The sequence below is a fragment of the Parastagonospora nodorum genome (genome assembly GCF_000146915.1).
Source record: "Parastagonospora nodorum SN15 chromosome Unknown scaffold_19, whole genome shotgun sequence".
NCBI lineage: Eukaryota > Fungi > Ascomycota > Dothideomycetes > Pleosporales > Phaeosphaeriaceae > Parastagonospora > Parastagonospora nodorum.
Genome location: NW_001884567.1, coordinates 753,938 through 780,274, shown reverse-complemented (window position 1 = coordinate 780,274; position 26,337 = coordinate 753,938). Strand labels below are relative to the sequence as shown.

The following is a 26,337-nucleotide window of genomic DNA, read 5'->3' as shown; positions in this document are numbered from 1 at the left end:
GATGTTGCTCAGTTCCAACCATGGCCCTATGATACACCGCCGAACCGCTCAGTTCGTCCACCACGGAAGCTCCGCATGAAGTCATCTGACGGGTCCGAACCAAGTCCGTTCCAGCCATTCGCACCGACGCGCTGAGTTTCCTTCTGTGTCTGATTAATCTTTTCCTTGAGCTGAGCGGTGCCGGCATCGATGAGTTGGAGCTGCGAAAGCTGAGTGTTGAGGACGCGAACGACCTTGGTCAACTAGCACTTGATTAGATTACGTTGATTGCAGTGCAGAGAAGAACACGTACCGGATCATCTGGCTTGCCAGTCTTGCTGAGTGTCTGTGAAGTGCTGTTGATCTCCTCGATCATCTCTGTCAGGTCCTTGTTGAGCTCGTTGAGCCTGTCCGAGAGTTTCTCGGCAAGTTTGTATCTGCCATTATGTCAGCTAGAGCCAGAAGTATTAGTATTGTGGGAAAAGCATACGTTCTCTCTCGCTCTTGATCAGGACCCCTCAGACCATCAGACTTTCCGCTGACACCATGCATTTTCATCAGGTTCTCAATCTCCTTCTCGTAGCGATCAAGATACGAGTCAAGTTCCTGCTGGTTCTCCTCCATCATCGTCAACTGTCGCTCAACCTCAGCAGCATCTCGCTCTGCCTGGAAGGTCTTGGAATACAACTGGCGGACCTTATCGGAATTTTCGACCAATGCTCGGTCCCACTTTGCGACTGTCTCAGCTTGGGTCTGGAATTCTTTCTGATACTTTGATAGATCAGCTGCCCATCGCGTAATAATCTCGTCCATGCTCTTGTTCTTCAGACGAGACTGCGCAGATGGTGGGGGCCCAGCGGTGGAGTTGGCAAGCCCGCCAGTCTTCGTCGCATCGTTGGCCGCACTTCCAAGGGTGGCTGCCGGCTGGCTGGTCGATGTCGACGGTTGTGTAGTGGATGTTGCAGTTTTTCCTCCAAATAGTCCACCTGATCCACCGCTTGTAGGTGCGCCGAGACCAGATGTGGGAGGCGCCGAGCTTCCGCTACCAACTCCTGCGAACAGCGAGGGAGCTGGAGTGGCTGCTGTGGTTATGCCAGAGCTTCCTGCTGTGGTAGTAGCTCCACTTGTTGGCGGCGTAGCACCAGGAGCTGAAGAGGTTGGGGTGCCTATACTGGCAAACATACTGGAGGCTGGAGCAGCAGATGACTTTGGCGCGTCTGTTTTTCCGCCCAAGCTGAAGCCGCCCAGACTCGATGGAGGCTGTGAAGATGTTGGAGCCGCTGAGTTTGTACCGAGGCTGAAGGTGGGGGGTTTGCTGGCTGGTGTTGACGAGGTGGTTTGAGGTGTAAACAGCGATGGTTTGGCAGCTCCCTGGCCTTGTGCACCAGCTGTCGCTCCGCCTCCACCTCCAAAGAGACCTGAGGGTGCTGAAGACGCCGGGGTTGCGCCTTTGTCTGCACCGGCCGAAGTGTCTTTGTTCCCACCAAATAGGCCGGAAGTGGGCGTAGAGTTTCCCAAAGGCTTGCCTGCAGCTGCACCACCAAAGAGTCCGGGAGCAGGCGAGGCAGATGTCGTGGCTGGATTTCCGCCGAACAGAGACGGGCTTGGCTGGTTCGAGCCGCTGGATTGATTCTGTCCGCCAAACAGCCCTGATCCAGCCTGTGTACCTCCGCCCGCCTGGGGCTTTTGTGCGCCGAACAGCGACGAGCTGGTTTGAGTGTTTCCGGCTGCTTGTGTGTTCTGCGCGCCGAACAGACTGGGACCTGGGGGAGCGCCGGCAGGCGTCGTCGACGGGAGGAACTTGTTCGTTGCAGGTGTGGCTGCGGGTGTGGACGCTGTTGCTCTTTGTTAGCCGTATACGCGAGGAATGTTCATTCGAGACACATACAGGTTGCAGTGCCAAAACCAAAGGAAGGCGCCGTCGATGAAGATGTTGCACCGCTCGCAGGAGCTCCGAATCCACTACCAAAGACCGACGCCGGCTTCGCCGCATCGCCAGCAGGCTTGCTGAGGCTACTGCCAAACAGGCTCGATGTTGACGCGCCTGATGTAGCTCCGCCGCCACCAAACAGCCCGCCCGGCTTGCTTGCAGGTGTGTTCGAAGCGCCGCCGCCGAAGATGCTCGATGTGCCGGTAGTCGCACCTCCACCAAATAGACCTGAGCCGGCGGGGGTGCTTGTGCCAGTGCTCCCAGTGTTGGCGGTTCCAAAGAGAGACGGAGCAGTTCCACCCGACGTGTTGCTAGCAGCGCCAAACAATGGCTTGTTTGGCGTGTTGCTGCTGCTCTGCTGCCCGAACTGAAACGACATGTTGGGTGGTTGTGTGTAGATCGATGGCGCTGGACAGTGTTGTGGACGTTGGTCGCGGAAGGTGTTTACGTGAGCTGGGCGCAGAAAAGGCTGCGCAACTGGTTGAGGCGCGAGCGCGGAGGACAATTGTAACGCGGGCACCTGGGCACGAAAGAAAACCGAGTAGGCCTTGGCGGGGATAACAAACGAAGTCACGTCTTTCACGGCGCGTCTAGGTCGCGGGTGCAGCTGCCAAAAGTTGGGCAAACAGCTGCGACAAGGATCTGGCAGTAGCTGTCGGGGAATCGTTGTTCCCGGTGCTTCCCCGGGGCCAGACCGCCGCCCCGCTGCCTAGAGATCCGACGACAACGCCAACGAGTAGCATGCTGCACGAGATTGTTCTTGTCCTGGTAAAGCTCGTGGCAGACATCGCCTCTGCAACCCTCTTCGCAACTCTACCAGCCAAACGACTATCTGTACGTGAGACAAGAAGGCTGCAGTACCAACTACAACATGGTCGATGAACTGGCACCGCCCCGCAAGAGCGTTGAGCTCGAGGACCCGGGGGCGAAGGAACTGGGTACGTTATTCATCTACCACGATTGATCCATGGCTAAATGTGTGCAGAGGAAGCATCCAGCGACGAGCACTTCTCCGATGCCTCAGAAGGCCATGCCAGCAGGAACGAAGCGACCTCTCCCATCCCCATCACCAGGGTGGAGCGCGTAGATGATGCACCAGCCCACGGCGAGGTGCCCGGAACAGATGCATACAAGAAGCGAACTCAGGACGCCGTGCCCGATGAGGTCGAAATCGTACCAGAGGGCTCGCGGAGCCGCAGCACTTCTCGCGTCAGCGTCAGTGACAGGCCGCTCACGCCGGGAGGAACTGCCGTCCCAAAGACTATCGTCGAGAAGATTGACCCTGATCAGCCCAGCTATGGTGACGTCCCCGGCACACATGCCCATCAGCTGCGTCTTGCAGATGCTGCGCCCGACATCATCGTCAAGGCACCGGAGCCACCGCGCAAGTCCCAAGGTACGTAGGGCATTTCCTTGGTGCCTCCCTGCGTACCATTGACGGATGAAGGGTCGCCAACTGCCTCGAATAGGTCTCCCGTAAAGTCCGACGAGCCCATGTCTGACCCTGACGACTCCCTGGAACAACAAGACGATGCTGCAAACGATTTCGCGGACGATGATGATGGCTTTGGTGAATTTGATGAGTTTGAGGAGGGCGAGGAAGGCCGACGATGATTTCGGGGACTTTGATGATGGGTTTCAACAAGGCGAGGATCAAGCAGAGACTTCCTTTGATAAGCCCCCAGATCAACCTCCTGTATCTACGCCCTCTTTAGGTCCTGTAAGTCAAATCAATACAGCCCAAGCCCACGTTTGCCTCTCGCAATGCCCATCCAGTGATGCGTGACTGACTTCTCCCTGGATAGCCCGTTCTTAGTTTCGATGACCTCGCCTCTCTTGGAGACATCATCTCTGCGACCGACCCCTACATTAACGAGATCTACCCATCATTACAAGAAATATCCAGCGTATTTGCAGCCGGGGATGCACGGTCGATATTCCTGACGGAACGAAGTAAGTCGTTGTGGACACAGCTCGTGGCGCCACCGCCACTACAACCACCCGATTGGGTTCGCTCACGTATACGGCGACTATTCCTCGTCTCCCTCGGTGTCCCAGTCGACCTTGATGAGATCCTTCCCGCTTCCAAACAGAAGAAGCTCATTCTGCCCTCGATCCACATTCCTGGCGAGAGGTCACCTCGTCCTTCGTCAGATGGTCGCAGTGGAGCTCTTGGACGTGTGAAGCGCGAAGGAGAGAATGCGTCGTCGACATCTGTCGACTCGTCTGCCTCGAAACCTGACAGGAAGAGGAAGGGCCCACCACCGCCACCAGAATTGGACATAAGCAGTACCACGATGCTATGCTCCACAACAGACGCAGCGCTCCAGAACTTTACCAAGGACGAGTTGGAGGGGCATGTCCAGCGGCTGAAAGACTTGGAAGTCCGAGCCAATGAGGTGTTTGAGTATTGGCAGAAACGCATGGAGAGTGCGCTGGGAGACAAGGATGCGTTTGAGCAGGTAATCGAGAGCTTGGTAGCGCACGCGAAGAAGCTGAGGTAAAATGGTGGTCGATATCACAATTCAACATGGCCCCTTCTCCATTTGCCATATGCCATTGATTCTGGTCGTCGGCTGCATCATGTCCCAACATGCACATGCATGCGAGGTCTCGCAAGTTGCAGCACGTGATCCTGGAGCGTGTTTGTCCATTTGTACCTAGGTAGGCACTAAGCAGGTCCATGTTCGCTTGGAACAGCGGTGCCGCCAGCGACGCTTAAAGAGCGCTAGGTGCCCATGACTAGGGAGATTCACGGGAGACCCTGAAACTTAAGTTAGCCACGCGCTCGTGTCGCGCCGAATAGAGCAAGTTCACTAGGAGTAGGAGTATGCTAGATGGTGCTGTATACGATGGGCACCCCACCCGCGTGTGGAGTTTGCCGTTGAAGATGAGGCGGTGGGGATCTCTGGAAGAATGCATAATCATGAAACACTTACGAGCACATGAGGGCGATCAAACAGGAGAATTCACCATGCACGTTGCATCAATTGAGATCTTCGCGGGCAGCTGCATGTGGAGATTCAGAGTGCGCCCGAAGAACAGCGTGCTAAGTTGGCAAATGGGCGCATCATTACCGAAAGGAACGGGACCCTGGAAGAGTGAGCGGCGGTACCTCCTCTCCACTGCTCTCCACTCGTCCAGTGGCAAAGCCCCTATTCGCTGATCGGGCAGGTCGGCGGCGAGGTGATTTGCTGGTGCCGTGGAGGGCTAAAACGGTCACGCCTCACGGCATGCCCACCTTGGCTGGGTAGAGTGGCAGCGCAGCGCAGCGCAGCGCAGCGCAAGGTGATGCCGGCGTGCCAGAGGTGACACCTCATCTTAGGCTCCGCTGGGGAATCTGCGCAGAGGCCCTATGACGTGAATTCGGCGCCGAGAGAGGGCTCAAGGGGGTGGGACAATGCCATCGTGTTGTTCGGGCGAGGAGGGCCTGCCCTCAGTGCCATGGCATTGTGCCACGAGAGTCGTGGAGCGCCGCGCGAGAGACAAGAGGGTGGAGACGACGAGGGCTCGCTACCGGGCTAGCTCCGCAACTGACAGGCCGTCGAGGGCAACTCTGTCTTTGTGTGCTTGGGGTGCTTTGGGAGAGGTCGAGTGCCGATCTTTTTCGTATCCAGGTCGCGCAGGCTGCATCGGTCGTCAGTGGTCAGTGGTCAGTGGTGGGCTGCGCTCACGCTTCACGCTTCACGCTTCACGCTTCACGCTGCATCGCTCCTCCTCGCACCGCACTTCTCGTGGCCTCGACATCTGCACCGGGGAACTCGTGCTGCGCGCATCTCGCCTTGTGTCCCCGTCTGGCGTGAAGCCGCCAACACCAATACGCTTTTGCTCGCTGGGGTCCCTTCACAACCAGGACCCGGCCGGTCTACCTACATCCAGTACATACATACATCCTGCTAGCCCACCTGCACTTGCATCCAGCTCATCACCGCATTTCTCCCTACACAGCACCCATCACACCTCCCCTCTCGCATCCTCGCCCGCTGGCTTGCCCCACGAGGCTGTACGCGCCTGTCTCTTCCCGTCCCCAATGCGCATCTAGCACGCCGCCGACTCCAGACACCCTCGCCGTCGCCATGACGGCCGAAACCTATGCTACGGGCTTGCAGACTTCATCAAGAATCTCGCCCGGCCACCACGGAATCCCGCCCACGACCCCTCGTTCGGCGCCCAGATAGCTGCAAATGGCGCAAAGGCGGCGCCCATTGCCCTGCCTGGCCCACCATGCGCCGAGAAGGCGGCGCTCGAGCAGGAGCTGGCCGCCCTTGCCGCACGCGTCGAGCTGCTAGAGCACAAGAGCAGCGTCGCCGTCAACCAGAACACCTTCCCCATGACGCCCGCGGGTGAGCCCACCGAAGAGGGCCTCGTCTATACCCCCGCGGGCGCTCTCCGCAGCAATGCGGGCCCCCCAGGCCATGGCCGCCGCGGCTCGAACAAGGACCGCGCCCTGTGGGTGAGCAACTGGCTCGCCGCAAAAGAGTCGAATGGCGACGATGCCCCCGCCGCTGCCCTTACCGAGCAGCAGCTCTCCTATCTCCGCGACCACCTGAACCAACAGGCAGACCAGATCCGTAACCAGCGCGAACACATCGACAACCTCTCTGCCGAAGTGAACAAGCAGCTGAACCACCAGAACATGGCCTTCGAACACGGCATCGAAGATATCGGTGCTCTCAAGAGAGAGCTCGGCAAGCACCAGCAGGCCAACTTGGCTTTCCAAAAGGCCCTGCGCGAGATTGGTGCCATTGTAACCGCCGTCGCTATGGGCGACCTAAGTAAAAAAGTCCTGATCCACGCCAAGGAGATGGACCCTGAAATCACTTTGTTCAAGCGCACTATCAACACCATGGTGGACCAGTTGCAGGAATTCGCCAGTCAAGTCACATTTTTGGCCAGGGAGGTCGGCACCGAGGGCAGACTCGGTGGCCAGGCAAATCTACCTGGAGTTGCAGGCATTTGGGCCGAGCTGACAGATAGTGGTACGTATTTTTAAGGTTCACACATTCGGCCCGTGTTTTTCTAACACGATCCGCAGTCAACGTTATGGCAAAGAATCTCACGGAACAGGTGCGAGAGATCGCTGTCGTCACCACAGCAGTAGCTCATGGTGACCTGAGCCGCAAGATTGAGCGCCCGGCTAGAGGAGAAATCTTGCAGCTGCAGCAAACGATAAATACCATGGTGGACCAATTGCAGTCATTCGCAACACAGGTCACAAAAGTAGCCAGAGATGTCGGAACCGAAGGCAAGCTCGGTGGCCAGGCTGAGATAGCCGGTGTCAAGGGCATGTGGAATGAACTGACTGTAAATGTGAACGCTATGGCTCAGAACCTCACCACCCAAGTACGAGATATTGCGCAGGTCACGACAGCTGTGGCACAAGGAAACCTCACGCGCAAAGTCGAGGCCGAGTGCAAGGGCGAGATTCTGGAGCTCAAATTGACCATCAATCGCATGGTGGACCAACTGCAGCAGTTTGCCCACGAAGTCACCAAGATTGCCCGAGAGGTCGGCTCCGAAGGACGACTTGGTGGACAGGCTACAGTTCACGGAGTCGAGGGGACTTGGAAGGATCTCACTGAAAATGTGAACGGCATGGCCATGAACCTAACAACTCAAGTACGAGAGATTGCAGAGGTCACGACAGCTGTTGCTCGAGGTGATCTCAGCCGAAAGGTCAAGGCAGAAGTACAAGGTGAGATTCTGTCTTTGAAGATCACCATCAACACCATGGTGGACCGCCTGAACACTTTCGCCCAAGAAGTTAGCAAGGTCGCGCGAGAAGTCGGAACAGACGGTATCCTCGGTGGTCAAGCGCAGGTCGACAACGTGGAGGGCAAGTGGAAAGATCTGACCAACAATGTCAACACCATGGCAGAAAACCTCACACTCCAAGTGCGAAGTATATCCGAGGTTACACAAGCTATTGCTAAAGGAGACATGAGCCGAAGAGTACACGTGGATGCCGAAGGAGAAATCCGATTGCTCAAAGACACAATCAACGACATGGTCATGAGACTGGATGATTGGTCCCTCGCTGTGAAGCGAGTCGCGCGAGATGTCGGCGTCGACGGCAAGATGGGTGGTCAGGCAGATGTGCGCGACATTGACGGACGCTGGAAGGAAATTACTACCGACGTCAATACCATGGCACAGAACTTGACATCACAAGTGCGTGCATTTGGAGACATCACAAATGCTGCTATGGAGGGCAAATTCACACAGATCACCGTCGAGGCCTCTGGCGAGATGGACGAGCTGAAGAGGAAGATTAATCAGATGGTGTCAAGTTTGCGAGAGAGTATCCAGAGGAATACGGCTGCCAGGGAAGCAGCAGAGTTGGCGAACAAGACCAAATCCGAGTTCCTGGCAAACATGTCCCACGAGATCCGGACGCCTATGAACGGCATTATCGGGATGACGCAGCTCACCCTAGACACCGACCTCACGCATGCGCAACGCGAGATGCTGACCATTGTACACAACCTGGCAGGTCAATTACTTACCATCATCGACGACATTCTCGACATTTCCAAGATCGAGGCAAACCGCATGGTCATGGAAGAGATTCCATTCTCAATGCGCGGCACAATTTTCAACGCTCTGAAATCATTAGCATCAAGAGCCAACGAGAGGAAACTAAACCTTGCCTACGACGTTTCATACAAGGTGCCGGACTACGTTATTGGCGACTCCTTCCGATTGAGACAGATTATTCTGAACCTCGTAGGCAATGCGATCAAGTTCACCGAACACGGCGAGGTTAAGGTTGCTATCTCGATGGCACAGGATCAGGACTGCGGTGCAGACCAATATGTCTTCCAGTTCGCTGTGTCCGACACGGGTATAGGTATTCGTGGCGATAAGCTCAACCTCATCTTCGATACTTTCCAACAGGCCGATGGCTCTACAACCAGGAAATTTGGCGGCACGGGTCTTGGTCTGTCTATCTCGAAGCGTCTTGTGACACTCATGGGTGGCCGTATGTGGGTTGAATCCGACTTTGGCAAAGGCAGTGTCTTCTACTTTACTTGCCGAGTCCGTCTTGGTAAAGAGGATCTTAGCGCCATCAGGCCTCAGCTCGCGGCTTACAGAGGGCACACTGTGCTCTTCGTTGATCAGGACCAGACCAATTTCTCGGAAGAGATCTCCGAGCACCTTAAACAGCTAGATCTTGTGCCAATGGTTGTCAATACCGTGGACCAGGTTCCTGGATCCGAGAAGCGGGCGGACATGCCGTTCGACTGTGTCATTGTTGACAACGACAAAACCGCCCGAGAGCTCAGGATTGCTGAGCGTTTCAAATACATCCCGCTTGTCATGCTTACGCCTCGAGTGTCTATCAGCCTCAGGTCGGCGCTTGAGAACGGCATTTCAAGTTACATGACCACGCCCTGCTTGCCGATCGACTTGGGCAATGCGCTTATCCCAGCTCTTGATGGTCGGGCTGCGCCTCTAGTCTCTGATCACTCGAAATCCTTCCAGATTCTCCTTGCAGAGGACAATGCTGTCAACCAGAAGCTAGCTGTCAGAATCTTGGAGAAGTATCATCACAGAGTCACTGTAGCAAACAACGGTCTCGAGGCCGTCCAACACATTCAGAAGAAACGCTTCGATTGCGTACTCATGGACGTACAAATGCCTGTCATGGTAAGTCGAACTATGGGTCACTGACATCGTAACACTAACAAGATCCAGGGCGGTTTCGAAGCGACGGCCAAAATCCGAGAATGGGAGCGTGAGAACGGTATCCCGTCGACGCCTGTGATTGCTCTTACAGCGCACGCTATGGTTGGCGATCGTGAAAAGTGTCTCGCGGCCCAGATGGACGTAAGTATACTGCACTGCTTTTCCATGACTGAACGCTGATATAAGCAACAGGACTACCTGTCCAAACCCCTCCGCCAGAATCAACTCATTCAAACCATTCCTGCGCTGCGCAACCTTGGGTGGCCATCTCTATGATCATGAAAAGCACGCTCCCACTATGCCCGATATCAATCTACCGGCGGACAGCCCGGCACAAACGCCCAAGAAGCGACCACAAATGGACACTCGTGGCTTCACAGAGAGAGGTCAGGCCACTCAGAGCCCAAGCTTGTTAGCTGCAGATCAGACGGATGAAAACGTTGAGAGGGTACGTTCGTTGTCTTACATTTTGTGATGATGCTGCTCGATTGTGAGTTTGAGTGCCGTCACTATTGTTTAATTCGGTGACAACGTGGACTCTAGCTGACGATATGATGCAGTTATTACTGAGAAGTCACTCTAGCTGACTCCCGAACAAACGACCTCGGCGTGACTAGCTTCATCCACCGATTAGGTTGGTGATGTTGAGGCCGTTTGCGAAAACGATTTGGCCTGCGAGCGAAGACGCATATGTGTTTCAGCGGATAGGATACCCCAACGACCGTCTGAGTAGAGACGGAGGGCATGTATTTGTGGAGAGGACGGACGTGCGATGGAAGCATTGATTTTCCCTAGTCTGCATCATATTTTGATGCACTTGGTCTTGTTCTACGTTCATATTCCTTGGCAAACCAACTTTGCATATCTGGCGTTTTGAGTATTTCTAGGATGGCGTGAGATCCAATCAAGTTTGAAAGTTGATCGCTCGCGGACGTCTCGGTTAGTTATTCAATCGCTCAATCAGCTTTATGCTGTTATCTATATTCGCTTCATAGCATCAGCAGTGACGCTCATGACAGCACTACCTAGATTACTTCATACAGTCAAAGTATGTGAACGCGTTGTGTAGTATCATGGTATAGTCTGTGGTGGCATACTCATCTAGTAGCTCCAGTACGCGATAAGGACAATAGCACGCATATGCCAGGCAACACTATAAATAAAATAAGAATGCCCAACAAAGACAACACAGCGACGACTCACACCAACAGCCCAGTCGAGAAAACAACACAAAGCTACTGTCGGACTACGCTCTCTCCATCCATGACCTCGGTGCAATACCGCCACCACTCCGCCCCCATGAGCGTGTCCCTCTGCGGCCCCGGCCCACACAAACTCATCTCGTAGTTCCAGGCTGCTTCAGTGCACATGATCGAGCGCCCTATCTCCTCGCCTTCTACGTCTGGAAGAAACACCATCAGTCTCCAAACCCACACCATGCGCTTGTACAACTTGCGTCTGCACATGGGGCATGTTGAATGGTCTGCCAGCCAATTGAAGAGGCAGTCTGGATGGAAAATGTGCCCACATTCGCGGATGGTGATCGTTGCTGGCATGCCTCCTTCTTTGGTCGGGCAGTCGCTGGGGAAGTGGGTGGTGCAGGACTCGAGGCAGATGCTGCAGGAGTCATTGGATGTGATGGTGGTTGGGCATGTGGACATCAGGCCGCTGCGCAAGAAGGCCTTTTGGCTTGCTTGCGGGTCTGGGATTTCGGAGCACATGATGTGTGTGGGAGTGAGACTCGAAGACGAGCATACACAAATGTAAGAGAAGTGGGTGTGATGTGATGGTAGTGTGAAGATATGAGTGATGATGTGAATGTCTTCGACGTGAGAAGTCAGGTGAGATGTGTGTGAGAATATGTGTGTGTGATGTCTGCTATATCTCAGATGCAACAGAAGGGATGGAGGGAAAAAAGGGAATTTTGAGTTTATATAGTCCACAGCATCAGTGCGGATCACACTGGTTTGGATTCCCCACTTCTAACTATGGTTCACGATATGTGGCGCGCTACCAAACTCCTCATCCCTCAGCCTCGATCTCGTAGGCGTTGGACTTGTGCTTGGGTTCAAATTTAAAGGTAGGCGGGGCTTTTCCGAGAAACATCTCGCTGTCGTAGGATTAGCGAAGGTTTCAACCAGAGTTACAGTTTGTTATTTACCTCAACTTGATCCAGTCCAAGTAATGCTCACTAGCCATTAATGTTTCGAGATCATTCCTACCTCTGAACCTCGGTGGACGATCCTGAATGTTGGGTGGTAGGTGCTCAAGCAGTCCAACAGGGACGTATCGATGCGCAAAGCTGAGCCACTCGAGCAAGAAGCGACGCGTCGTGCCGATACCGAGCTCGTCAGAACCCCAAGTCTGCAGCCCGTACTTGGCGAATTTTTCGATATATGCGAGCCGCTCAGTGGCAGATTTGTCGAGATATTGACCCTTCTCAATTTCTTCAAAGATCCACGGCTTAATCAGTGCGCCACGACCAATCATGACCGAGTCGACATTGGCGTTGTTCATGTGATTGTAGTAATCCTCGTGTGAGTAGCAGTCGCCGTTGCCGACAAAATAAACGTGTCCGCCATTGGCCTGATCACGGGGATCGGCTTCAGCTGCAGTATCTGTCTGGGCATCCTTCTCTTTCTTCAACCTGTTGATGAGCGATGCGCATTCGGCGATATATGACCAGTCTGCACTCTTCGAATAGCGTTGCTGCTTGCTCCTTCCGTGGAGTGTTATGGCCGCAACACCGCTTGTGCCCTTGTCAGACGCAAGGGCCTCGTAACCTCCAAGGACGAGTCTCTTGATGAGTTTCTGTGCGGTTGGATGATTGTCCTTGGTACCCATGCGGACCTTGACGGTGATAGGAACCTCCTTTGAAACATAGTTCATACCACGAAGGATGTTTTCGAGCTTTGCCTCGCTATCGAGAAGCGCAGAACCACTGCCCTTTTCGCAAACCAGATTGATCGGACAACCACAGTTCAAGTCGATAGCGCGCAGCTTTGGGCAGTTGTCTGTCAGGACTTCGACTGTCTTGTTCGCCAGCCAAGGCTTGTTCGCAGCAATTTGCGCACCAAATCTGATGTCCGCCGCATTGTCGTAGCCTTGAACGACTGTGCCTTTGCTCTGGAACCTCGGGGCAGCAATTTCGGATTCATGGGCTTTCATGAGTGCCCACTCGCCCCTCTCACCCTGAATCAGAGGCATACCCATGGCCATCTCACTCCAGGTAACCTGGCAGCCGAGATCTACGCACAGACGGCGGTAGGGCATGTTACCTTGGGTGGTTAAAGGTGCTAGTACAGGTGTCTCAGGTCCGTAGTAGAGTCGTCGCTTTTCGGAGGGCCTGAAAGGTGCCTCAACGTACTCGGCTCGTCGCGCATCTCTCTCCTCTTTCAGCGCTTCGGTGTCACCCTGATTGTTGTCGAAGAGCTCGCGCTCTTGGTCCTTGTTCGAGTTGATCCATTCCAGATATTGGTCTGATCTCGGAGTTCCAATCTTGCGCCTTGAGAGACCAAACCGGACTTCTTTGGGCAGGATATTGACCACTTCAACTTCGTCATCCTCGAGGCCTGCAAATTTTGCCTTGCGCTCGGCATCTTCGCGGAGCACTAGCTCTTGCCTGCCATGTTCAGTGGCGCGCTCTTCGGAATGGCTGCCAACAAAACGGCACTTCCAGCCAAGATGGCAGTATCCCCTGACCTCGTAGATGGGACACTGGCCGTCGAAAGTCGTCAGATCTTCTCTGCGACCTTCCTTCAGGTACTTGCGCAAATCATGCTCAAACTTGCACTTGTCGCCGAATCTGCATTCCGGAGCGGAGAACTCATTGGAGAGGGCGCGGGTACCGCATAGTGGCAACTTGTCGTGTGAACTCCCAAAGGTACGGCTTGTGTTCTGGCCTTTTTGTTTCTTGTCTTTTTTGTTGTTCTTGCCCTTGGCACCAGCACGGTTGTCGCGAGAATCACCTGCTTTGTGGCGGGCATCTGCGGCTTCTGCTGCATCGTCGTCGATAGGCGCAGTCTTGACCTCAGCTTTATTGTCGCTCCGGTGGATGATGAATCTGGGGGAATTAGTGGGGGCCGTACATGTTTGGTAATGCCACGCACTCGGCCTTGATTGGCGCAACGCCTTTCTGGCGCTTCACGGGAGCGTCGGCCATGTCGATGTCTTGACTGCCCGTCCGCACGCGCTTTTTGTCACTAGAAGGTTCAGGGTTGCTGCTAGATGGACGGTTGCCACTTTCGACGCCATTGCTGTCGGCGACAGCGCTGGGCACGGGCGCGTCGCTAGCAACCTGATCACCTTCACCTGCCATTTTCACTTTTTGCAGCAAGGACAATCGTGCAAGGTGATGGTTCGTCCAGCGGTCGACTTGGCTCTGGAGCGGCTCTGGAGCGGCTCTCAAGCATGCATCTGAATTTGTGAATCTTAGTACGGGGCTAGCCAGGATGGGCTAGGCGCGCGATGGGACCACACGGGCCACAAGCGAATGGGTGACGTATTTGTTCGCAGCGGCAGGCTAGCTGTGGCTTCTGCCATCCAGGTCGCGTCGCTGTGCCCACTTCCTGCACTGTCTTGCAATACTCGTCCTCGCACCTCGCACCTCGCACCTCTCTCCCGATCCTCTACTCTCTCATCGACACAGCCAACCCCTTTCCCCCTCAACCCGCCTGGACAGTCTGCTGTTTTCACACACGACCCCACTTGCACAACAAACATCAGCCGTACCGTAAGGCCACGACAGCATAGCCAACATGACGCTCTACTACAGTCTGGTAAGTGCACCCCGCTCGATGCGGTACTTGGAGGCAGTGGCTATCCACAAGAAGCCCATTGGCTTTGCGGTCCATGGGCTGCTCGCGTGCCTCCCTCTCCTGCAGCGAGTGTATCGGCCCCCTAATGTGGCACCCATGCTTACTATTATTCTGCTTGCAGGTCTTCCTCCTCTTGGTGACGGAGATGCTCATCTTCCTTGCCCTCATCGTCCCGCTGCCGTTCACCTGGCGCCGCAAGCTCTTCACCTTCATCTCGGAGAGCCCCATCGTGGCCAAACTGCAGTATGGCATGAAGATCACGTTCATCTTCATCCTGATCCTGTTCGTGGACAGCGTCAACCGCGTGTACCGCGTGCAGGTTGAGCTCTCTGGCATGGGCAACCAGCAGGGCGGAGGGTGAGCCGCATCGCTCCTTGTTCACAAACACCAGCTAACCACGTCTAGAAACGCCAGCCTCGGCGGTATCGAGCGCATGGAGGTCCAGGCCCGCAAGTTCTACTCGCAGCGCAACATGTACCTCTGTGGTTTCACCCTCTTCCTGTCTCTCATCCTGAACCGCACCTACGTCATGATCCTCGATGTCCTCCGTCTCGAGGAGGAGGTCAAGACGTTCAAGGGCGACCCCAAGGCGAAGGGCGGAAAGTCGCTCAAGGACGTTGGCGGCGCTGGTGAGGTCGGCGCTCTCAAGGAGGAGCTTGCCCGCAAGGACCGCGACATGGAGAACCTGAAGAAGCAGGTCGAGAACATGCAGGCCGAGTACAACCGCATGGGTGACCAGGTCAGCGCCAAGTAGAGGAACATTTGCCAAATTCACGAGGACAAGCAATCCGATGGACGTGGAATGCCACCGCTATCGGAATCCTTGGCATCCGGGCCCATACGAATACGTTGTAGCAAAGTTCGCTTCTTCTGGGGGGCACCTGGATACGGGGGAAAATACGCCCAGAATCCCGCGGGATTACTCTCAATTTCAAAAGCCGAGGCGTCGGCGCGGTGGAAAAGGATATGGTGTTGCTACTATCTAGTTGATTGATAGCATTGTATACGCAAATTTTCTTTATTTTTTGAAGCCGAAAACATAAACACCATGCACCAAGTGACTGTTGTGGTTATTATCCTGTATCCTGAAAGCACATGGCAATCATAGTCGTAGTCGCGAGGGAACAAGGATCAGGAACCGGAGAGGCGCCGATTGGAGTCGTCCCGGCGATCTTGGGAAGCTTAACCACGCCTCGCATCACATGCGATGCGCAAGTACTCACATAAATAACACCATGCTATCCCATGGTGTGACTGTGAAGCATACTTGATGAGAACCACTTATACAGCGTTTCAGTCGTGCGACTTCAATTGGCCATTTGGCAAGCTGTAGCCGACATGTCGAACAGCAGTCGCAATGCTCGCTTCTTCAACTACCCGAACCCCAGGGCGAACGAAGCCACGTACCAAGCACCACCACCACCACCAAAGAACCCCGTGATCAAGGGGAGCACCTTGCACTATCTGAGCAACCTGTCTGTGCGCTACAAGATGCAAATGCGCAGAAGCTGACGTATACAGTGTTGCAGCGGTACCCTTCGTCCAGTATCTACTATGGAGCAATGCCGGCTTTGGCACGCTCCGCAGCTGCAAGGAGATTGCTGATGCAGAGCCGCGCCTTGATCCTACCGTCATCCCTCTCGCCCAGCCCGGCGACGACGCTCCTGGAAGCTATGCAAACGTCGCCGGCTCGTCCCGCGCACCGCCCAAGGATGGACAGTCGCGGTTCCACACCATCGAGGATATCCACAATGCCTACCAGAGTGGCACCCTCACGCCCACCTCTGTGGTCGAGGCTCTGCTGCCAATGATACGCAGAGATGTTGCGAAGCGTGGTCCGCATTCCACCGCCTTCACAGAGAGCAAAGTGGAGCTGGTCCGACAGGCTGCTGAGGCTTCTACACAGCGCTGGAAGGCAGGCAAGCCATTGGGCATCCTGGACGGCGTCCCTTTTGCGGTCAAGGACGACTTGGACGTCAGGGGCTACAAGAGGCACGTGGGCACCGGCCACGACTACACTGAAGGCAAGGAAGTGGAGACTAGCTGGTGCGTGAAGAAGATTGAGGAAGCGGGTGCTGTGCTGATCGGGAAACTGAACATGCATGAACTGGGCTCTGGTGAGTGTCAATTGGGCTGAATAACATGACATGCGAGCTGAGAAAGCTAGACACAACGAACAACAACCCCATCTGGGGCACTCCACTGAACCCCTACAACGCCTCCTATTATACGGGGGGCTCATCAGGAGGCGTCGCATCTGCTGTAGGTCACGGAATCGTGCCTTTCGGCATCGGCTCTGACGGGGGTGGCTCAGTCCGTATACCCAGCAACTACTGTGGACTCTTTGGCCTCAAGACTTCCCATGGCCGCGTCTCGACCGCCCCTACGCCGGGTGGAATGAAGTCAGTCGTGGTGCGTGGTCCATTAACAACGAGCATGGCAGACCTGGACATCTCCTACCGTGTGCTTGCTCAGCCTGACCCTTCGTGCTATCCTTCCTCACATTTCAGTCCTCCCAAGCCGCACACCGGCCCACGCAACAAGATCATCGGCATCTGTAAGCCTTGGTTCGACCGTGCCGATCCCGCCGTACAGGAAGCCTGTCAATCTGCAATGCAATACATGCAGTCCGAGTTGGGTTATACGATCATCGACATCACCATACCGTTATTGCAAGAAGGCCAACTCGCACATGCTATGACTATTCTAGCTGAAGGCGTTGATCTGAGTCGTCCAATCTGGGGCCTCACGCCCGCAAACCGGATCCTGATGAGCGTCGCGAAGCAGACACCGACTATTGATTTCTTGTTAGCACAGCGTGTTCGGAACGTGATCATGGAGCATTTGGCTCATCTCTTCGAAAAACACCCCGGCTTGATCATTGTCACGCCTACGACGCCAAATGTAGGCTGGCCAATCGAGGATGCGGACCTGGCCTGCGGTGTGTCGAATGCTAACATGACGCTGAGGAGTATGGAATATGTGTGGCTTGCAAACTTTACTGGAATTCCATGCATTCAATTGCCGGTAGGCTATGCGGATGCCGTCGAGGGCAAAGGAAAGGTTCCGATTGGGCTGAGTGGGCATGGTGATTGGGGTAGCGAGGATGCATTAATCGAGTTTGGCTACGATGGCGAGAGATGGCTGCACGAGGGTCACAAGGGTGGTAAGCCAATGCCAGAAGGGTGGGTCGATATTCTCAACCTTGGAGATAGGGTTGAATCTGTTGGTCGCAATTGTTAGTGAGCCATTGGTTCACAGTAGTGTACCTCGAACATCCTCAGACTTGTCTACCGCGCTTTGCAGAGTTGATCTGAACCCTTTATGTGATCTAAAAGCGTGCTGGCAATATCAATGTCCCAAGTATGGTATCGAGTTGATTCGAAATAGCGCCATTGTCCTCAGGATGATATTTAGATCAAAAATCGCCCACTTCCTTCTTGTTCACACATCACACACACACACACACACACACACACACAACTTTCCCCTTCAACACCACAACCATGTCTATCTTCCCTGCCCCCAGCGAAGAGAGGCGTTGTGAGCTCCTAGTCACATTCACCACGGCCATCAAGACATGCGAAGAGGATTGCAGCATCTGCCTCGAACCCATCACCGACAACGGCGGGCATCAACTCCCCCTCTGCAAGCACTTCTACCACTACCAGTGCTTGCTCACATGGACAGAGCAGAATTCAACATGCCCCATGTGCCGCCAAGAGATGTTCGTTCCGGCAAAGCCGGAGCGCAAATGGGCCGTTCCCTTCGATACCGGGGACTTGATCATCTCCGAGGCTGTGTACCAGCAGTGGAGGGAGAGCGAGGGAGGTGAGGAGGAGGTCAGGAATTTCAAGGAAATTTCCGAAGAGGAAATTGTTGTGGGTGAACTAGAGTTTGGAAGCAGAGGGGAGGTGGGGTGGTGGTAGTAGTATTGGCAACGCTAGTTTCGCTACCATGTATTCCTTCTTGTTGTACACTAGTAGATGCCACACTGCTATTCTTTCATTATATTGTAAGATACCTCTGTGAATATGCAGGCTGCATTATCAAGTGCGCAATTGGTGTGCTTTGATGCTGTGAAGCTATACAGACTACCTGATCGGACGACCATCTTTGATTTCGCCGTACGCAGGTAGGTCGTAGTCTCCGAAGCATGCATAGTCGTAATCAGCCTTTTCAATCTCCTTCTCCATGACCCTGAGGAATATTGACATCTCGCACACACCGCGTCGTCCCTGTTCCCGCAGTCCTTATGGCTCTTGCCCAGGGGTATGGTACGTTGATTGAGGATGAAGTGAACGTAAGTTGTTGGTTCGCCATCGAGGTAGATCTTTTTGGCGGATCTATCTGGATTGACCGGTGTGGGCGTCTTTATGAGCTCAATGTCTAGCCTTCCAGCAAAAGGCTCTAAATAAGACATAACAAATTCTCTGTCCTTCTTGATGTGGGAGGTGGGCAGATAATCTGCAAATTGCGTCAAACCAAACGCGGCTAGAATGCTGATGATGTTCGCATCATGGCTAAAATCTAGATTGATGTTTTGATCCACTGGAAATGTGACAGTGTTGTTATCGAGCGTGGTGTTGATTTGAGCAGCAGGGTCAGTAATAACATGGTGTTGCATACGGGCCAATACTTCCTGTACGTAACCTACAGCATATTAGACAAGCCTCGGAAGAGTGGAGCTTTGTACTTACCAACGCCAATTGCTCGTCCGACGGGTGAACCAAAGGCTGTACCAGCAGAGAATGCGATGTCAAGTGCGTATTCGTAACCCTCCCATTCTTCGTAGGTAAACAGACCGCAGAAATGAGAGAAACCGAGCCCAACGGTCTCATATGCACAAAGAGCTTGGGCGTTATCTTATAACTGTCAGTAAACCTTCTCTTCGTCGCATCAGTGGATGCTTACATGTATCGCTAAGAGTCCAGTCGAGGTCGCCTGTGATATTTGTCCGAATCCGCTCATGAGCGTCGTGTAGGTACACGCCAACCCATTCCATTAAAGCTGCTGTACTTTAGCATCGCTATTACCATAGCAATCAACTGTTGCTTACCTTCTCTAGCCGTCAGCCAGCCTGTATGGTTGCATTGTTTGTATCCCGCCAAGGTATTGTTGAAACCCGGCCACTCTATCGCTAGCTCCAATGTTGCATTCTGCGTCCAACTCAAACCGAAGAAGCCAGCAAGGAAGTACTCAGCTGACTCGTACATACGGCGCTGGGTTGTGCTGCGGACTATGATCTTACTGCCATTGTTTGGGTACAAGTGGCCATACTGATAGTAGTGCAAGGTTCCTGACTGGAAAAGTTCCGCTTTTCCATTGGGGACCAGAATCTCAGCGCCGAGCATAAATTTCCAGTCGTTGAGAAAGGAGAGAGGGCCATGGCCTGCAAACTTTCCTTCAGCTGCCGCAAGCTTCAGGCCAAGAGTACGTTCAGCTGCGTCTCCGCTGACCTCAGGATAGCGACTGCCATGACGATGGACCATGTTCAACCACGTCACATTCGATCCGAATGGAACGGAATACTCGTTGACACCGAAGCCACGAGGATTGGGGAAATATGGGCTCAATATAGCCAGGCGCTGGAAGATGTTGGTGTTGTTGACATTACCAGCGATTGGTATCTGAGTCTCAAGGGGCGTATTTGGTATGTACGAAACGCCAGCAAACGGAGCTGCATTCGTCTGAGCGAGCCATGGTGCATCGCCAGTTTGCGTAGGACCTAGGCAAATATAAGGAACTCTGTATCAGCTTCGTGTTGTGAGTGTTACCAGCAAAGTGCCCATCGTCTGTCACAAAATAGTCTGGTAGACTTGCCGACTTGGTGGTAGGCGTGGCTAGCTCATTGTCAGCATGTTGATCGAGTTCGTGTCATTGTGATGTTGCATACGCTTCACGACCTCTTGTCCAGTCACAATTGGCACTTGTCCTCCATATCCACCTTAAAAGTCAGTCGTTTATTTGCAGACGCAGCGAACCACCTCATTCAATCTTCAAATAAACAAACGCACCATATTTTGCTGGATTGAACGAGTTCAGTACCTGCAGCGAAAGCTCAAAAATTCCGAGCATATCTGTAATGAACACTAAATGAGACGCGCAGAGATCGCTGAAGACGGAAGCCAACAAAAGAGAACAGACAAAGCGTGGTAGACCGCTTTGTACCACAAATTGTCTGCAGCTACGATGCAACGATGAGACTGTCGATGTTTGTGATTCGCACAGGCCACCACTAGCACAGCGGTGACGCCATAGTAAAGTCTAAACCACCAAGGTATCTTGGCGAAACCACCACCAAGCTCGCAACAGCTATGCAAGCAATTGACCCAACTAGCACTGCATATTCAATATATTTCTCAAGTAGGGGTAGTTGAGGTTTTCCGTATGATGCGACTTGGTATAACACGAAGTATGGAGCATCTCATGATTGCGCGACTGCTAGGTCAGCGAACTATGCAAGGTCTTTGCCAAAGGACCGGCATGCGGACACATAATTCTACTGATGTATGGAGACCAGAACGCTTCAGTTGACGAGAATACTAAGACTGTACAACCATGAAGTCACGGATGAAGCCCGGCGAGAGTATCTTACCTACTCTAAGTCATGTAGTTGTGAAGTTGGCTGCCAACTTGAGGGAATTCTTCACCTATTCAAAAGTTTAGCTGCCACATCCACAACATCGATACTGCGAGACTTTGAAGAGATTTTTTATCTTCTTGCCAACACCATTAGTAGAGCCCTGATCACCTTTCCATGTTCTTCGTTGTCTACAACGAGTTTTAGAGATGAATGGATTACTACTCTTCGTTTGGATGATCATAATTGCAAATAGAGCTGGAACGCCTTTAGCATACTGTGGACACTCTCAAGAAGTAATGCTGTGGCAGCGTGGCCCACCGCACGGTGAATCATGGACTGCGGGATGTGGTAACCAGGTTGGTTTGCCAGTGTGCATGTGTGAAGACAGAAAGAAAAAGCGCCGAGGAATGTTTCTTTATCGAAACAGAAATTAACGGCCGTTATCATGTCACGGCCCACTGTCAGAAGTATGAACGCCCTCAAGGGCTACATCTGATGCTAAAGATGGAAATCTAGAGGCGAGTAATATACCGTCTACAAGTGACTCCATGTCGCGGAAGTAAGAATCGATGAACTCACACGCACACTTCCATGTACTTTATACATACACCCTGGTTCATAAGCGGTCATTCTTCGAAGCGATATATTTGCGTCCGGTTATGGTACCCAGTCACCCAGCCCTGCGCTCTCGGACAGCGCCGGAGCAACGGCGCTACAGCGGTGAGCCCTTATGCAATCATGAGGCGTGACTTGAATCAAGAACGTGTAGTCGTCATCGCGCTCTTCGGGCCGATGCGAAGAGGGGCCCACCTTGTATGTTTCAGGTACCGCCTGCAGCAAATTGAAGTGGCTGCCAGGGATCGGTACGTGTTACCCCACAGAAGGAGCTTACCGGTACTGAAAGACGCGCAATGTTCTTCCGTATCCACTGGTGTTCATGCCAAGGTTCACAGAGGTGCAAATATTCCTCCCTACGATACGTTATGAGGCGGAGCGAAGGAACTGAGTCGCAAGGGTAAAGAGTATCAGACACAAGACCCGACGAATGAACAATGAGGTCAGAGCCAGACGTCTTCGCCGACCAGAGGTTTACGATTCGGGCCGCAGAATTTAATTGTGAAAAGGACAGCACAAAGCCCTGCGAAGACATCTGCTTCTCTAAACGCAAGGTCTGCCAAAAGACGTCATGCGTGTCATGATATGACATACTTGATGAATCTTCGCATGGAAGTTTGCCAATACGCAGCTCTTCATACCGAGTACTGCGGTTTCAACGACCTTTGGACCGGGCATACACTGTTCAAATCACGCAAGTGAAGATGAAATGGCGAGTATATCATGCTACTGTTTCAATGTGCGGGTTGGGTTGCAGTGCCTGCATAACGGTCTTGCACGACTACAAACTTACAGTGCGCCACGTGCTCAGGTGTTCATTATCAAAGCAAATAGCAACCACCTATGTGATGAAATGGAGTGTATTGCTGCATCGAATCAAAGCAATGCACGTGCTCATTAGTGAAAGGTCACTGAAAGGGCAGTCATTACCGGTCGGCAAGTAGTTGCAAGAACAAGGTGCTTAGTGCTGCTTTAGTATCAATTTGATCGACATCAGACTGCGAGGCAAAGTCGATGGGATGGCAGGACAGTGGGAGGCCTCATAGCTCCTTTACCTATCCACGTTGGGGAACGAGATAATATCCACTATTGGTCGGACAATATGAGATGTCGTGACTGACCCCAAGCTGCATTTATAACGGACATTGACCTATGTTTAGAACAATTTCCGCCAGCAATCTGAAGGTCTCGGGTGTTATCATCACGAAGTAAATGTAGATTGCAATACCGTGGTTCTGAACGATCGCCGTCGGGCAGAAGAGCGGTGACACTTTGACGCACTCAATGCCACATAACATGAATCGACGACGTCCTACCATGGTAGTAGAGCATATCGCACGCATTATTGAGCGTAGCAGGTGGACGATGACAGGTCATCTGGGAGAGCAGCGTCCGAGGCCGCGCTCACTGAGACGAATGATGGCGCTCACGCAGTCAAGGGAGCGTCACCAACCCTGGGCGATCGACGTGTACGAACCAGTGGAAGGCGGGTGGTGGGAAGGGCAAGACGCACCCACGGCGTGCTGACCCCAGAGCAGGGGAAGGCGGAAACAATGCCTGATCGTTTGACACGACGATTCGCTCCGAGCGTGGGAGGTCCTCTCCGCTCGGGCGGACTGTATTGAAGGCGGGACGCTCGACGGTCGTCTCAGCTCGCAGTGCTACACGACGATCAAACACAAAGCAATGGTGGTCGGGTGTGACGTATGCATGACCAGGACGGTTCACGGTGTTACACAGAGCCAACGGGAAAAAGGTGCAGCACTTGGAGACTGGCACAATGCGACGAGTGCTGTGCAGTGCTGTGCAGTGCTGTGGTGAACAGCGGGCGACAGGCGACAAGCAGCGTAGTAAGCACCGGCTGTGTCTCTCGTAACGGTATTCGTGTGCAGGGCTATGGCGCAGGGTCCAACTCTATGACGATCTTGTATGATTGAGGCTGGAGCCGCGACGAAACAAGAGGCAGGCAAAAGAAGGGATCAGCAGCTTAGCCGCGGGCGTGAGACGAGGGGCGGGCGCGTGAGCATTCTTGACCCGTAATTGCTGGCGGTATTTGGGAAGTAATAATAAAGCACTGTGGCGAGGTGAGGGAGGGGTGGGCGTGGACATGCTGGGCGCGTTGAGCTGGCCATGTCTGCAAACAGTTGTCGCGATAGCGGAGAACCACAACGGCGGAAGGTCGTGGCCTTGCAGTGCAGCGCCGTGCGCATTGCGGTTGGGGGTTTGCGTTGCGCGGGTTGCCTCTTGGGACCAACGTCACGGGGTCTGATTGGGCTGCGGTGGTGAGCATGTCGCGATGGAACGGAAAAATCGGCAGAACGACGTCATTAAGTGGGGCGCGCGCTAGAGATCGGCGGGCTCCAACCCTGGGACGTCACTGCCACCTGAATGGAGGTTTGCGCGGGCTGATCACTTGTCGCGGCAGCCAGCGCTTTAACGTGCCCGCTGGACATTATCAATGGAGAGAGTCATAACGGTTTCGGCACACTTTCAATCCTTCTGTGAATTACTGTCTGCACGTTTCTCTCTCCGCCGCTAACGCATTCTGTGAACAACTGGTCAAGTCTCCACCGGCCGACTGGGTTCCGCTTCTCTCATCCGTGGCCTGCACCCACCTAGCGCTTGGAGTGGCGATCACCATCATCAAACCAAAGGGGCCGACGGTGTGCCTCACAAAGCCGCGAAGCTCAAAGCTCAGTTGCTATTGAACCTTCCTCGACACCATTGCGCGGGGCTGGCGAGAGAAAACACGGGGCTAGCAAAGCCGCCACGAGGCCTGCCGCCTGCAGAGCATTCCGCTGTCGTCATCCCACATTCCACCCAGCTTCTACCGCGCCAACACCACGAACGCAGGGGCATCGGCTTTTCTGCGCACACTACGGGGACCCTTGAAACCCCAAAGCGGCATAGTTGCTTCCATCTGCCTACCACGCCCACCGCATCCACCGTCTATCGTCTTGGCGGCTGCCCACTTGATCTAAACGGCCGGTCTGCCGACTCCAACTCTTCTCACCCTACATTCACAGAGCCGCACACACGTTGAAATGTCGGTCCACCCCCAAGTCACCTTCACACAATACCCGTCTGCCGTCGAGGACGACATCCGACGACCATCCTACCCTGACGACATGTCTACCACATCATCGGGTTCCTCAGTCAGCGAACACGACCATGCTAAAACCGATCCCTCTCTGCACCCTCGCCCGCGTCTTGGTAGCAGGAAGTCCCAGTGGCACTATCATAATACCACGTGATAGTCCCAAACATTGAGCTTAAAGAGGAAGAATACGACGATGGCGATGCCCGCACCATGAGTCCGCGACGAAGCAGTGAGGAGATTGAGAAGATGGGCCAAGATGCGCGACAAGCATTGATAGAGTGAGTCAACCCTATCCATTCTTCGTCGACGTCGCTTTTACCAAGACGATGTTCGCTCTTCGTCACGGTTGCAGCCTCTCCACCGTCCTCTATCTCTGCTTATGCACAGTCAACTAACCAGTACTTTAGACAAGCGAAACAACTCCAAGCAAGCCTCATGGAGATTGTTGACCGCGTGGAAGTGGTCAAGAATGAACACGAGAAGCTAGAGGGCGGCAACCGCTTCCTCCAGTCGTGAGTCTTCGTCACAGCGCCCGCTTGGAAAGAATATGACTAACGCGCTCCAGGTACATTGGTGAACTAATGCAGACCAGCAAGATTACGTCCAGCGGTGCGGGCAAGATCACCAAAGGAAAAGGAAAAGGTCGCGTCATCAAATAACAACCAGAGCTCGCACCGCACAAGTCACCCACTTCATGCCAAAGCACCCATCATGTTGGCCTTCCACCACAACCACATCTTATCATCGAGGCCACGCGTCTCAGCCACCCCCATTACGAAGCCATTATGATTATCTATTGTCTCACCCACTGAGGCAATCTTCCGCCGTGTACACCACCGATCTTGATCGTTCTTCCAAGCGTTGCATAGCGGCATCGGACCGGCTACATGGCGTTCAACTTCTTCCTTCAATTCGGCACAACAGCTTCTGTCTTACCACTTTCACGTTCCCACCCATATTATTTCAACAAACCTACTAGATCTGGCTTTGCCGAGCCATTATTCCCATTACGCCTTCACCACTCGAATTTATACCACGGCAAGCACACCCTGTTTTCTTGCATTGTAGGGTCTTTTTGGTCTATTATTCAAAACATTACACCGGCGTTACCGTGTTGGCGATATTGGTGTCAGAGGTGTTCTCTTGTATCGAATCCTTGGTGGCCGTAGTCTGGAGCTGCGGCGTCCAAAGCCTATAGCAATGTTGGGGCGCATTGTCTGCGCCTCACAGCTATGTACGGCTCGCGAACGATTGGAGGAACTTCCCCAACATCTTCATATTAGATACAAAAAATCGCAAAGAATTTTGAATCTTCTCAAATGCCATGCGCGCCGCTTTGGGTTCGTGAGCTTCGTGATTGGAGTCGACCCTGCGTCGGCCCTTTAATGCACACAATCGTGATCTCAAAAGTCTCAAATATGAGCGCCCGCGTGCATAACATACCTTGTCTAGCTGAATGGCTGTTCCGAGCTAACATGCCCAAGATGCATCGGAACCTGCTGCCGAGACTGACTAGGGATCCACATGGTAGCGGTCTGTATCTTCACATGGCCATCGCAGCGCCACATCCGTTAGGGCCATCTTCTATGAATTTTTTCTTTGGTAGCGAGTGACCACTTCG

The 26,337-nt window shown here is 53.6% G+C and overlaps 12 protein-coding genes across 12 annotated transcripts; 7 read left to right on the top strand and 5 right to left on the bottom strand.

Moving 5' to 3' along the window:
• Nucleotides 1–26: 26 nt before the first annotated feature.
• SNOG_11634 (hypothetical protein) lies at nt 27–2,288 on the bottom strand (the record flags this gene model as incomplete). Its single annotated transcript, XM_001801820.1, has 5 exons — nt 27–242; nt 293–416; nt 470–1,049; nt 1,164–1,814; nt 1,868–2,288. 5 exons carry the CDS (start codon nt 2,286–2,288, stop codon nt 27–29), a joined length of 1,992 nt encoding a protein of 663 aa, XP_001801872.1.
• Nucleotides 2,289–2,651: 363 nt separating this feature from the next.
• SNOG_11633 (hypothetical protein) lies at nt 2,652–3,659 on the top strand. Its single transcript, XM_001801819.1, has 2 exons — nt 2,652–2,847; nt 2,895–3,659. The coding sequence occupies exons 1-2, from the start codon at nt 2,781–2,783 to the stop codon at nt 3,311–3,313; spliced, it is 486 nt and encodes a 161-aa protein (XP_001801871.1). The 5' UTR covers nt 2,652–2,780; the 3' UTR covers nt 3,314–3,659.
• Nucleotides 3,660–4,864: 1,205 nt separating this feature from the next.
• SNOG_11632 (hypothetical protein) lies at nt 4,865–5,229 on the bottom strand (the record flags this gene model as incomplete). The annotated part of the gene is made up of 2 exons (XM_001801818.1): nt 4,865–5,103; nt 5,151–5,229. 2 exons carry the CDS (start codon nt 5,227–5,229, stop codon nt 4,865–4,867), a joined length of 318 nt encoding a protein of 105 aa, XP_001801870.1.
• A 756-nt stretch (nt 5,230–5,985) lies between these two features.
• On the top strand, nt 5,986–10,627 carry SNOG_11631 (hypothetical protein; the record flags this gene model as incomplete). The annotated part of the gene is given in 6 exon segments (XM_001801817.1): nt 5,986–6,004; nt 6,019–6,888; nt 6,945–9,559; nt 9,608–9,739; nt 9,791–10,046; nt 10,159–10,627. The coding sequence occupies 5 exon segments, from the start codon at nt 5,986–5,988 to the stop codon at nt 9,872–9,874; spliced, it is 3,720 nt and encodes a 1,239-aa protein (XP_001801869.1). The 3' UTR covers nt 9,875–10,046; nt 10,159–10,627.
• Nucleotides 10,628–10,833: 206 nt separating this feature from the next.
• Nucleotides 10,834–11,319, bottom strand: SNOG_11629 (hypothetical protein; the record flags this gene model as incomplete). The annotated part of the gene is made up of 1 exon (XM_001801816.1): nt 10,834–11,319. The coding sequence occupies one exon, from the start codon at nt 11,317–11,319 to the stop codon at nt 10,834–10,836; it is 486 nt and encodes a 161-aa protein (XP_001801868.1).
• A 301-nt stretch (nt 11,320–11,620) lies between these two features.
• SNOG_11628 (hypothetical protein) lies at nt 11,621–13,916 on the bottom strand (the record flags this gene model as incomplete). Its single annotated transcript, XM_001801815.1, has 3 exons — nt 11,621–11,708; nt 11,760–13,661; nt 13,687–13,916. The coding sequence occupies 3 exons, from the start codon at nt 13,914–13,916 to the stop codon at nt 11,621–11,623; spliced, it is 2,220 nt and encodes a 739-aa protein (XP_001801867.1).
• A 439-nt stretch (nt 13,917–14,355) lies between these two features.
• On the top strand, nt 14,356–15,453 carry SNOG_11627 (hypothetical protein; the record flags this gene model as incomplete). The annotated part of the gene is made up of 3 exons (XM_001801814.1): nt 14,356–14,484; nt 14,537–14,772; nt 14,821–15,453. The coding sequence occupies 3 exons, from the start codon at nt 14,356–14,358 to the stop codon at nt 15,167–15,169; spliced, it is 714 nt and encodes a 237-aa protein (XP_001801866.1). The 3' UTR covers nt 15,170–15,453.
• Nucleotides 15,454–15,753: 300 nt separating this feature from the next.
• On the top strand, nt 15,754–17,658 carry SNOG_11626 (hypothetical protein; the record flags this gene model as incomplete). Its single annotated transcript, XM_001801813.1, has 3 exons — nt 15,754–15,890; nt 15,937–16,532; nt 16,583–17,658. 3 exons carry the CDS (start codon nt 15,754–15,756, stop codon nt 17,656–17,658), a joined length of 1,809 nt encoding a protein of 602 aa, XP_001801865.1.
• Nucleotides 17,659–17,921: 263 nt separating this feature from the next.
• SNOG_11625 (hypothetical protein) lies at nt 17,922–18,344 on the top strand (the record flags this gene model as incomplete). Its single annotated transcript, XM_001801812.1, has 1 exon — nt 17,922–18,344. The coding sequence occupies one exon, from the start codon at nt 17,922–17,924 to the stop codon at nt 18,342–18,344; it is 423 nt and encodes a 140-aa protein (XP_001801864.1).
• A 165-nt stretch (nt 18,345–18,509) lies between these two features.
• Nucleotides 18,510–20,493, bottom strand: SNOG_11624 (hypothetical protein; the record flags this gene model as incomplete). The annotated part of the gene is made up of 6 exons (XM_001801811.1): nt 18,510–18,667; nt 18,697–19,068; nt 19,116–19,280; nt 19,330–19,359; nt 19,475–20,143; nt 20,433–20,493. The coding sequence occupies 6 exons, from the start codon at nt 20,491–20,493 to the stop codon at nt 18,510–18,512; spliced, it is 1,455 nt and encodes a 484-aa protein (XP_001801863.1).
• A 3,411-nt stretch (nt 20,494–23,904) lies between these two features.
• Nucleotides 23,905–24,659, top strand: SNOG_11623 (hypothetical protein; the record flags this gene model as incomplete). The annotated part of the gene is made up of 2 exons (XM_001801810.1): nt 23,905–24,010; nt 24,181–24,659. 2 exons carry the CDS (start codon nt 23,905–23,907, stop codon nt 24,657–24,659), a joined length of 585 nt encoding a protein of 194 aa, XP_001801862.1.
• Nucleotide 24,660: 1 nt separating this feature from the next.
• Nucleotides 24,661–25,375, top strand: SNOG_11622 (hypothetical protein; the record flags this gene model as incomplete). Its single annotated transcript, XM_001801809.1, has 4 exons — nt 24,661–24,829; nt 24,874–24,994; nt 25,124–25,228; nt 25,282–25,375. 4 exons carry the CDS (start codon nt 24,661–24,663, stop codon nt 25,373–25,375), a joined length of 489 nt encoding a protein of 162 aa, XP_001801861.1.
• Between the last annotated feature and the right edge of the window lie 962 nt (nt 25,376–26,337).